Source organism: Amblyomma maculatum, chromosome 5 (genome assembly GCF_055883805.1).
Source record: "Amblyomma maculatum isolate TAMU_Amacu chromosome 5, ASM5588380v1, whole genome shotgun sequence".
Classification (NCBI taxonomy): domain Eukaryota; kingdom Metazoa; phylum Arthropoda; class Arachnida; order Ixodida; family Ixodidae; genus Amblyomma; species Amblyomma maculatum.
The window spans coordinates 106,739,408-106,751,174 of record NC_139348.1 but is presented as its reverse complement, the minus strand read 5'-3'; the positions used below and the strand labels follow the sequence as shown (position 1 = coordinate 106,751,174).

Genomic DNA, 11,767 nt, shown 5'->3' with positions numbered 1-11,767 from the left:
CTTCCATATTTTTAAAGCATGCAGAGTGCCCCGAGGAATAGAAGCAGACTTGTCAAGGCTACAAATGACCCTTTCGCAACCCTTTTAAAATGTTCATGACAGTAATGAGTCTATTAGACCTTGAAGATAATGTGAAGCATCAATACTGTTACAAAAGGACCAGACAAAATTTGCATGTTAAATTAGCAGATAGTTGTAAATGTGCACAATACTGGCATGCTCCTTGCAAAACTACCAACCCCAACCCTCCCGAGCCAATGCATGCCTGGCAATGTAATGAGGAGACAAGGGTCACAAATAATTTTTATTCTATTATGTACATAATTTACACATTTACAAAACAGCTGCTTTCATTAGCCACTGTACATCACATGCTTTATATGACTTATGTACACAACACACACACATGCGCATCTGCTTCCTTCAGAAAAAAATAAAGACTATTGTCCTCGATGAGCAGCCTCTTACACACAACACGCAATTAACTGGCACCGGTAAACGAAAACTGGGCAGGCATTTTTACCAACGTCCTGGCGCCGGCTTTCATTACATCCGAGTGCCAGAAGACTTGTTACCTTTCCGGCATCTTCTTACTCCTGGAATGGCGTGTCACACTTGAGTCTTCAGATCCCAAAGGAAGCTGGCTCCATCTGGAAAAACTGTACAAACAGCAGCCTGGTGACAATTGGCTCTTCTGCGACTGTGCTGGATAGCTTCACCTCGTGGCTTCCGACTGATGATGTTGCCTTGGCCGGTTGAGACTTCCAGAAGCGCCAACTCGTTCCTGGTCTTCTTCCGCACAATTCTGGTTATGGTATGCGACCGATTTTTTTTAAACGACTGCTGCACCCATCCGGGCAAGCACTTAGGTCTTCAGAACTCGGGAACTAACGCGCTGTTGCCCTGAATGCCCGCTCCAGCCAGGTATCTGATTTACCAAGCTGTGTTAAGCTCTCCGTAATGGGCTGATTTATGAGGAAAATTAATTCTGCCTGGTGCATAACCGATGTCTTGCAACTTTGGTGGCGACTACCTGGAGGTAACGGTGACAATCGTTCTGCATTCAGAGCTTCGAGATGCAGCAGTTTAAATGCACTATGATGTTTCAATGCCAGCCGGTTTCACTTAAGCATTTAGTGAGTTGCTCTACCGGGAATCTCAAGCGCTGGTTAGAGGTACAACAGGCAAGACTGCGGGCAATGGCGTTAATGCTGGACATCCTTTGACTTGAACCAACTGCTGAAGTATCCAGAATAGGCCTGAGGACTGCGAGCCTTTAACAGCTGGTGACAATTTACCCGGCAACCGCAAACTGACACCGGGTGTGGCTTGTAAACGCATAAAGGCGGCGCGGCACGCTGACACCGGGCTTTTCCTGCTCTTTAAGCCCCTTCCGGAGCGGGATGGCATTTTTCTTAGCTGGCAGTGGTTGTATTAAGCCCTTCCCTACTTCCAAGATGGATGAGATGAGAAGCGACGCATTACCGAGCGTTGGCCAGATTGAAGGAGCTCAAGAGTCCGTGAAGCACACATGACCAACTCCGCGAAACCGAAGCCCCCTTCCCGCAGCTGGATGAGCGACATTGCACTTTCCTATTGGCTCTCCCGCTGCAGCGAGCTGTTGAGTGATGCCCATTCCCCCCATCACCCACGGCAGGAACACAGCTGTCCGTAGGCAGATATAGAGAGAGAAGAAACCCCACTTGGTGACGTCTTCCATCCAGGGACCTCTGTGAGTGGCCCTCCCCACCAGACCCACGCACTGCCGATACTTGAGCCTGGGTGCACCTGCACCGAGTGCAGGAGGTGCGAGGTGCAATGCACTTTCAGTCTGTGCGCAGTGGTGTGGTTGCTCCCCCAACGCTGAACTTGCTTTCTGGGAGAAAACTCCACAGACTGGTGGAAAAGAACGGGGCAGGAACCACACTACTTCTGGGGAAAGGCAGCGCTGGGTCGAAGAGCAGGGAAAGGGGAGATGGTAGGGTGAGCGAGGAAAGGAAAGGCGCGACCACCACCGTTGCCGCGGAAACCGCAGCCGATGCTCAGGCGGCGAGCACGGCCGCCAGGGACTCTTTGCAGTCGACGCTGGCGCCGTCCTCTGCCAGGGTCACGTTTAGCTCGGTCAGGAACGCGAGCACGTCCTCGCGGTCGGTGAAGCCCAACGCACGCTCAATATACCCTACCGGCAAAACCGGACGGTATCTAAAACAAGACAGGACAAAGGAGATTAGCAAAAGAGACATGCTCACACACACACACGCTTGCTATATGAATGCACCCCACTAGGCTGGCTCCATGAAGAAAAGCACTGAATCGAAGGCACGAAGGCAGGCTGCACATTTTACAGGCCTCCAAAACACTGCTCCCAAAAGACGAGGGCAGCAAATGGCTTATAACACAATGTGCCTGAGTATCAGCAACAAACGCTCAAGCACTTCCCTTTCTGAACCACTTCATTACGGCCCCCAAAGCACCGTTACAAGTGTCAGTGCCATCCATGCCTTCCTGCCCCCATCCACCGCTTCAACATGGAGCCCGTTTCAGGGCTGTTTCATTAGAGGCTCACCGGCCCAGCCCCCAAACGTGCCAGGAGGCCCCGGGCGTAACTGTTCCTCCTGGATGGTAAGAGAGACGCATACTCACCACTGCAGAGAGCAGACTCACACCATGAAAACCTACAAAACCAACTGCGGCGTCTACAAATGTTATCCACACAGTCCCACCATCATGCCTGCGATTATGTGCGGTGCAGAAAACCAGGCGAGGAGTGCGGACACAGCTGTGCGTTTGGTGCGTGTGCGCAGCAGACACTAACGGCAAACAAGGGCCCTCACACCAAGATCCTCCACAACTCAAGAAAAGCTATGAACTGGGACGCATCGTTTTAAGCCTAAATCCTCATCACGCTGAAATAATTCGACCTACGGCTAAGTCCATCACAGCAAGACGTACAAAAGCCACACAAAATGCCGCACCCAACCACCCCACAAATACAAAGGCAACCGGTGAACCATCTCAAACAGACATTGCGGCGTTCTCCTTGGCTTTCAGGACTCCTTAGCTTTAAACAAGCTCTAAGAAATGCACCGCACTTTGAACAAGTTACCACCGGAAACAAACACACACTGAAGCTTACTGCTATGGTAAAAAGTTTCCTGCCAAAAGTCTATGGTACAAAAAGTTTCCTGCCACAGCATCATGCAACAAGTGAGGAGAGGGCCACAGGTCAAGGTGCTCGCATTAGGACACTTACATTGCCCTTAACAGCAATGAAAAGAAGCAAGATTGCGCCACAAGACCATCAATGGAATGATGCAGGCCCCAAGTCAAAGAAGAGTGCAGGCAAGAAGCCACTGAATGTGAGCATGGACGCAACTGCACAATGGTTGTATGCAAGTTTTTCCTCTAAACTTATGCAAGGTCACATTTGCAACATTACAGACTGACACAAAAATTGCATTCTGCATTGGATTAGGTATCAACACCCTGTAAGTTCATGCAGATTTGGACGGGACACTCAAAGCTAGAATAGAGACTTGTGCCAGCGCAGGACCATTTACACAATCACAACGGCCAGATCCAACACGTTAAGAGGCATTGTGAGCAGAGTGCATTTACTTTCGAGTAAGCTAGCACTGACAAAACCAATCTTACACTAATGAAGTTACAATTTCTGGGACAAAGTGAACTGCTGCATCCCCTAGTAGACATTCAAGCTTCAAGCCAGATGCATGCTCATGCAAAAACACACAAAAAGAAAAAAGCCACAGACTGCAGAGATGAAAAAGCCAGACAAAAACAATTCAACTGTTCAAAACCAAGAAACATGTTGCAACAGTCATTGCGCCGCATGTGCACTGCATTCCCGCCAGAAAAAGTATCTTAGAATAAGTTCTCACTTGGCCATGTCTGAAACAGTACGATGCATGAAGAGCTGTACCAGCTTGGTCAGAACAATGCCTTACTACCTTGGCCACCCTTGGGGACTAATGCAACTATAGGAAGTAATGTGAATTTGTGACCCAAGGAATACTCCAAACAAGGTCAAATCCTCTACTAGTTAAATAACGTAAATGAGAATGAACACACCAAGCAAGCGCCACACAATGATGAACCTTAGTAAGACCCCTGGCCAAATCTGATGCATTGGCTATCATTGTAAATGGAGCGTTAATGACTGAGCAACTATGCTAAACTGAACTAAAGCCATCAAAAAGGATCATGTGATAGACTCTTGTTCGTTATGCTCCGTCACGGCCAACTAGGTGACCATACGCAATGACCCCTTTTTTAATGTGGTGAGTTAGTAATCAAGACACACCCCCAACCCACTTGCTTATCTGACCGCACCAAAGCTAGAAGGCTGCCCAACCGTAGTCCCCAAACACATCAAACCATCGCTTTTCCGGTGTGAGTGTGCACAAAGCAGGAAGAGCGGGGGGAGAGGAGGGCCAAGAGGGGTGGGTACTCACGCCTTGACCATGGCCTTGAGCGCATTGCGGCGCTCCCGCACCACGAACCAATCCATGAGGAAGCCCGACATCTTGGGCGGCCGCTCATACAGCTTGAAAAACCGCGCATAGTTACCAAGGCTCCACGCGTGGCACACCGCCAGGGCATGCTTTACCACTTCGTCCCTCTTCTCCTCGGCACTCAGGTGGGCCAGGATAGTCTTCAGCTCTGCAAAGTCAAAGTGGCATGCGCCAATTACTTCCATGGCCATTCTAGTCAAATACTATAAGCTAGCTAGTGCATCAAGTCATAACTAAAAAACTGAGGAAACTGTTTGGCCTGTTACCTGCACATAAACTTCAAGTGATGCATCCAATAAAAATCATTGGTAATAAAGCTTATACAGTGAAAGCTCGTTAATTCGAACCTTAATAATTCCAATTTTCGGATAAACCGAACTAAACAACTTGGTCCGGCCAAGCTCCATCGAGATCTGTGTACAAAAAGCCCGCTAATTCGAATGCGAGTCGGTCCCGCAACAGATAATTCGAACTATGTGCCGCTGCATATGGGCGGCTTAGCTCACAGAACGTGGGGAAAAAAAATAAAAAACCCTGAGCGAAAGAGCGGCGCAGTTAGAGGCTGCATGCATCCGAACCGGGGACAGAAGATGAAATCCTAAATGGCGCCATGACTGGACTGACTGTGGGTAAGGGTTGCCGGCCGCGGTTGCTTGCACTCTCTTCTGCGCAACCTCCGAAACTAGCAAATACTCGTTAATTCGAGCCCTGTTAATTCAAAAATAGGGACAGCCACTGTCGGCACGGTCCCAGTAAATGCCCATGAAAGGCTACGACTTCGGATGGGCGCTACGGGTTACGCGGGATTTTTTTTTGCATGAGTCGTCCACTCTTCCATCTATCGGCTGTCAAAGAGAGCACATAGTCAGACGCGGTCATGATGCCGGCTTTTAGCATGGTCCGCTTCAAAAGGCATTTGCTGCTATCGCTCATAGCAGTAGATGGCGTCTGCCTCAACACAAATACTGGCACTCTGCCAAGTTCACTTCCCTCCCTTGGTAGAGCCAATGTCAAAAGGTAAACACATCACTATGTTATCGCTGCGCAGCATCCTGGAGCATTGCCAAGAAATGCGTTGTGGACCGTGATGATGCGAAACAGATACCGTAATGCAGATGGTTCTTGACAGTTTTTTGAGGCCATTTGATAATTCGAATATGGGCTAATTCGAACTTTTTTCCCTGATCCCGTGAAGTTCGAATTAACGAGCTTTTACTATATAATCAAGACACAAGGCGAGGCTAGGTGCCATGATACAAACCTTACTTTAGATTACTTTAGGCCCTTTTAACTTCAGAAACCTGTCCTGGGATTTTGGTGAATGCGAGCGCTGTGCACTTCCACCAAGATGCAGCCCACTCAATACTCGGCAGCAAACGACAGCCAATGAAAGAACGCCTTACAGGCCATTTGATAATTCGAATATGGGCTAATTCGAACTTTTTTCCCTGATCCCGTGAAGTTCGAATTAACGAGCTTTTACTATATAATCAAGACACAAGGCGAGGCTAGGTGCCATGATACAAACCTTACTTTAGATTACTTTAGGCCCTTTTAACTTCAGAAACCTGTCCTGGGATTTTGGTGAATGCGAGCGCTGTGCACTTCCACCAAGATGCAGCCCACTCAATACTCGGCAGCAAACGACAGCCAATGAAAGAACGCCTTACCTAGTGTGTTCCTGGCGAACACGTTGTAGAGGATGCGGTACCCAAGAAACTCGAGAGGGTTCCCGCACTCAACCTCCTGGTACAGGGTTTTAAGCTGCGTCTGACACTGGTTGAACTCCTCATGGTCACCCTTGGAAAAAAGAAGAGGGAGAGAGAACAATTAACAAAAACATGAGCTTTTATGCAGGAGAGGTAAAAAGGAAAAAAAAAAAAAAAAAAAAAAAAAAACATTTGTAAGCTACCACCTCAAACAGATTGAAATGGAATTTTTAATTTTTCACTTAAACATCAAGTACATACACGTTCTCACAACCCCACCTATATATACTAAAGGGGGATTGCAAGAAAGATAATTTGTTAATAGAACATGGTAATGAATACAAAGTTAGAAACATAGAAGACAGTACAGCGAATGAACACTAGCATGTTCTGCCGTGACACGTTCCCGCTGGCATACTGACAGCCCAGCGCTTGATGAGCGTAGTTAGGCCTAGCCTGCTCCGTAGCGAAGTCGCCACAGCCCAGCTTTGTATTTAGCCACTGGCATGCATGGGAGGCGTTATCAGTGAACCACAAAGACATTATCGTTTCATTATGACCAAAGTAAGAAAGTTTTGGCAGTAACTTCGGCAGAAACTCAACTGAAGCAAGCGCAGTGAGAGCCGAAGTCAGCTAGGTTAGCTTCAACACATGGCCAGTGCTTGAGCATTGGCTTCCCTGCACGATAGCTGTGTTGAACGGAAAATGGCGCTGTCAGACCAAAGGCTACCCCAAATCTCACGTCACACTTTTGCCAAAACGGTTTCACAAAGCCTTCATGTGGCTAGAGCGGCCAGCAGATGCCCAAAGGCCGCACTTGGCACTGCTCCGCGTGCAACGAGTGTCATTAGGAGAAGCACCCCTTGCGAGGAACGCACCACGCTGTTTTGTCGACGGGTGTTTCTGCAATAAATGCGTTTCTAGTGCTATACTTATGCAAAGCATTTTCAACGCAATTATTTAGCCATACAATTCCAACACATCTGGGATAGATTGTCTATGAAAGCACAATAAACAATACATACAAGCTATGGGGTGCAATGGCGGGCTCAGATTAATTTGCTCGACCTGGGGGGTTCTTTAAAGTGCGTTGAAGTTGCAAAACGCGTTTCTGCGCTTTTTCTCCATCAGAACATGGCAAGAATAGCCAAGGTTCAAGACCACGACTCTCTGATCCGCCGCCGAACGTCGGATCCACTTGGCCACACCCAGCAACACACTGTGCCAACTCATGCCAACAAATCGTCCATGCATTCTGAGACAACACTAAAGAAGGGCCAGATTGAAATGCAGATTCAGCTGGCTAAATTATGGAGCACTGCTAACCAACAAGCCCACCTTCTTGACATATAAGTGAACAGTAGGATCCGGCTGAAACTGCTAGCGATAAAATGCAGACAAAAAAATCCTCACCTTTTCAAGAGCAACGCGGGCATGAGTCTCGTACACCTGCACAGTAAAAGGGTTCCGCACACACTGGACCTGCAATTAGACAGCAGTGGATATGTTCAGTGTGGGTGGGGGAAGAGAGACTCGACGAGCTAGAGAACACACCAACATACCGTGAGGTCCTGGCGGATGGACTTGAGCTGGTCGCAGGCATAGTGGTAGTCCTGTTTCTGCACCCAGTGCTCCTTCACCATGTCCAGCGATTCCCGCAGAACTGCCACGGGACGAATGGTTGATGGGTCTGGAGCCTGTAAATGGGCAGCATGGTTAATGTGGGTGAATGAATCAATTATGTGCTACTTTTGGATCAGCTGGCAAGGGCTCCTGTAACTTGCAATTACAGTAACACCTCAATAAAGTTTAAAAAAAAGAAAACGCCTGGAAAACATATGACCCAAAAGGCTCAATTTATAAGAATGCAACTCGGATGAAATCGACACCGCATTAAGGTGTCGATTGGCATTCTGTCAACTTGACAAAACGTACAGATGGTACTGGCAGGTGGTAGATGGCAGCTGAAATGGCTGCGCTCTGCTTGGACGCAGGGTTGCCAGACATTACATTTGGCAGGACCTGCCAGCTCTCTCCCACCCGCAGTGACGCATTTGATCTTGTGTGAGCCTTACTGCGTGTGGCTTTGGTAAAAGCCGAGAATTCTTCAAACTCATCGCATACTACGACACATATCTCAATGTTGGTGCTATGTCGAAAAATAGTGCAAGGCATACATTTCATGATGCCATGGTGCATCTTTTTGAGATCAGTCGAACCCGGATATATCGAACTCGAAGGGGATCGCGAAATAGTTCGATATATCGATAATTCGATATGCAGAAATCGGCTTGTGACGGCACTTAGGATGCGAAAAAACGATACGGTATTTGTTGCGTAATCAACCCACTCGCATAATGAACCCACCCTCCACTTTTGCACCCGAGAATTTGAAAAAAAAAAAATAAAAAAAAATGCGTAAAGGCCAGCTCGCTCACATGCGAGCGATTGAGCAATCTCAAGGACAAGCGGCTGCGACAGAGCGAAAAATTTCAAACTTGTTGGAACTGCGTCCCTCTCGCCGCTCGAGCCACCGCGTCAGCTCAAAACAAGGTTTGTGTCGCCGCGGCAGAAATCGCGAGCGAAAATGTCGACGGCGCGGTCACTCCGTTTCGGTGGTCTCATCCATAGCACATTTCTTGGCAGCGTGCCAAGATGCTGCGCGGGCGCGTTTATCTTTTGATAGCTCCTGCGGTGGTGGGGAGGGAACTTGGCAGAGTGCCCGTGATGGCTTTATTGCACAGGCCACCCCGCGCTTAGGGCAGGCGTCATGGATCGCAGCAGCTGACCACGTGCTTTCGTCGATTCATAGATGCAAGATAAACGACTAAAAAAAAGACTCCGCTTAACGTCCGAACAGCACAATAAGAAAGGATTACTCTAAAAAAAAAAAATACTGAGCTGCCGTTTCTTAACGTCCGCAGGCGCCATATCCAAGTCAGCCGCCGCGCAGAGCAGAGGCGCAGAGGGCTCGCAACACACGCTGGAGAAAGCGTCTGACGTCTGTCTGAAAACGGGCCTAGCTGGCTTGGCGCATGTGTAGCGCGTGCTGAAGGAGAGAGATAGCTCCGCAAAAGAATGGGCACACCCACGCACATGGCTTGCAAACGTCATATGTTGGCGCGCGGGAAACGATAACTGCAGATGCGTGCGCCTTTGGGGAATGGGCGCGGCGCTGCCCAGACCAGCCGTCGCCGAACTGTTCCTTCTCATTCCTTCCGCGCATGGCTTGAAAACGTCATGCGGCAAACGGCCAAGCATGATGCGATCGTCTTTGGGGAAGGCACACTTTCCAGTGCGTGGTGCGGAGTTCGATATATCGAACGGCCGGTGAAATTAAGTTCGATATATGAAGCGGCTTTCCTATACTTTTACATGGGATTTTCGAGGGGATATTCCGTGAGTTCGATATAACCAAAATTCGATATATCCGGGTTCGACTGTATAAGCTTTCCATGAAAAAATAAATGACGAAACTTACTGTTGGAATGTCCGTCGTATTAAATGACCACAGTTTGTTGAAATTTCGAACATAGTAATCGGGAAATCGTGTCATCCGGGAACACAACTGGGAGAAAAATAATGCAACTCTATAGAAGATTTTTACTGCCGCGATATTGAGTATGAAACGGGAACGTATCGAGATTGTACCGTACCTGCGAATTTTGGTCAAAAATTGTCACCCAATCGTGTATTATGGCCTTCCAAAGTAGAGACTCTGTGTACCGTATTTAGACGAAAGTAACGCGACCGTGAATGTAACGAGAGGGGCGAATTTGCATTTGCCAAATGGAAAAAAATAAAATGCAGCGCGAGGTAAGTTCTTGAAAAAGTCCCCATGATAGACAATGTGGCCCTTACAGTCTCATCAAAAACGCCCATTTGTCGTCAGAGTCTGAGCTCTCGGAAACAGTCTTCCTTTTCCCTCTCGTCCTCCCAGGTGATGTCGGCGGAAATTTTTGCGGTCAGGCTCACATTTAAAAATCGCCTCCCGACTGCATCTTTCACCCACGTACAGTAGATCTAGAACAAACACCTAGTCGTCGAGCTGCCGCAGAATTCCAGATTTCTTCTGCTATCAGAACTATCAGAATAGCTTTTTCTTTTTCAAACGAGTGTTGTACTGTGCACGGCGCGTTGCCATCATGCAAAATGTGATAACGGAAGTAACTGCACTAATCCACAATGTGATTCTGAGCCTACAAGCAAAAAACTGACTTCTGATGGATTGGGATTTGGCTGATTTTGCTTCCCTGGTACCCACATTGCCAACAACATAAAACCGAAACAGAGCAGTGACAGATTCAATATGAATGCACCCAGTAGAAGACAAGATAAATTAAGAAGAGACTGCTCAGGGGTTTTTTCATGAACGACAATGGATTGTGCCCGTGAGAGTGCTTGAGCGCCAAGCGGACAAGTTCAGCATGTAACTGTCCAATGTAGCCAGTTTTCTTCATTTTTTTAAAGTTCTTCAAAATGTTTTACAATAATGAAGTGCTGCTAGATAACGGATCCGATGGCCACCACTCTCCACATCTCTTAAGGGGAGACGCGGGTCTTAAAACGGTCGAAAATGGTCAAAAAGTCGATTTTGGGAAAAACTCATTTTCGGAAGGTTTATCCTTTCGAGCATCTACAGTAAAATTATTAACGCTGAATTCAGTCGGGAAATGCGATAAAATCGGCTTTCAAAACACCACGGCAGCGACGAAATGGCCCCGAAAAGAGAGACTTTGTTCGAACTTCCCGCGCGCGCCGCCGGAGTTGCAGCCGGCCGATCGCCGCCATCTTGGGCTTGTTTTGAAGCTGGTTTCTTTGTGTGCAATTTGAGCTATCTCAAAATGGCGTCGCTCAAGCAGAGCGGCGGTTCAGGCCGGTTTCCCGAAGGCCGTTTTCGGGTCGCTGATTGGCTCGCACGCGGCGCGCGCCGTTCCGCGCCTCCCATTGACTGGTGTGACCGTCTACGTCATTTTTTTTTTCTTTCTCTTGCGTTCGCCGCTGTGGCTGTCGCTTCGTGCGCGTCTGCTTTTGCGCTCGTGTTTCTCTACACGCCGTGTTTCCGCCTTGTGCCGGGAGTTTCTCTTTGCGATCAAGATGCCGGGAGACAGTCGATTGAAACCGAGCACGCAACGAGCTTTTGGAAGCCGGAAGAAACGTCCGTGGAACAAAAAACAGCAGGCAGCGGCCACCAGTGCGTCGCCGGGGCCTGCAGTGCCGGACTCGTTGGATCCGCCGGGTACATCAAGCATGCTGCCCGATGACGACACCGCGGGACCAAGTTGCAGCACGAACCGTATCTCGGATCGTGGTACACTTCGTGTTGATGCTGTGTACTATTCGTCGACCGAGCAGGCGCAGCGTGTTGAGCGATCGGCGCAAGCAAAGTCCGTTCTGTCGGAAAAGTCGGCAACCCAGCGCAAGTTTGACCTTCTTGGCGTCAGTGCGGATTACCAGACAGCTGATGCCGGTACAGAGTTCGTGATTGTGGACTTGAAGGTTCTGAACAATTTTTTCGCGCAAGCG

General features: G+C 48.5%; 1 protein-coding gene across 2 annotated transcripts in view; it reads right to left on the bottom strand.

Annotated features, from left to right (window-relative positions):
• Window positions 1-291: 291 nt before the first annotated feature.
• LOC146189146 (uncharacterized) overlaps window positions 292-11,767 on the bottom strand; it is a 35,223-nt gene continuing 23,747 nt past the window's right edge. For both annotated transcript variants that reach the window (XM_084604058.1, XM_084604060.1), the window contains exons 11-15: window positions 7,804-7,938; window positions 7,655-7,723; window positions 6,203-6,332; window positions 4,473-4,680; window positions 292-2,202 (exon numbers count right to left, since the gene is read on the bottom strand). In XM_084604058.1, the coding sequence (XP_084460184.1) occupies window positions 2,043-2,202; window positions 4,473-4,680; window positions 6,203-6,332; window positions 7,655-7,723; window positions 7,804-7,938 (702 nt within the window). In that variant the 3' untranslated portion in view covers window positions 292-2,042. The remainder of the gene's footprint in view (window positions 2,203-4,472; window positions 4,681-6,202; window positions 6,333-7,654; window positions 7,724-7,803; window positions 7,939-11,767) is intronic.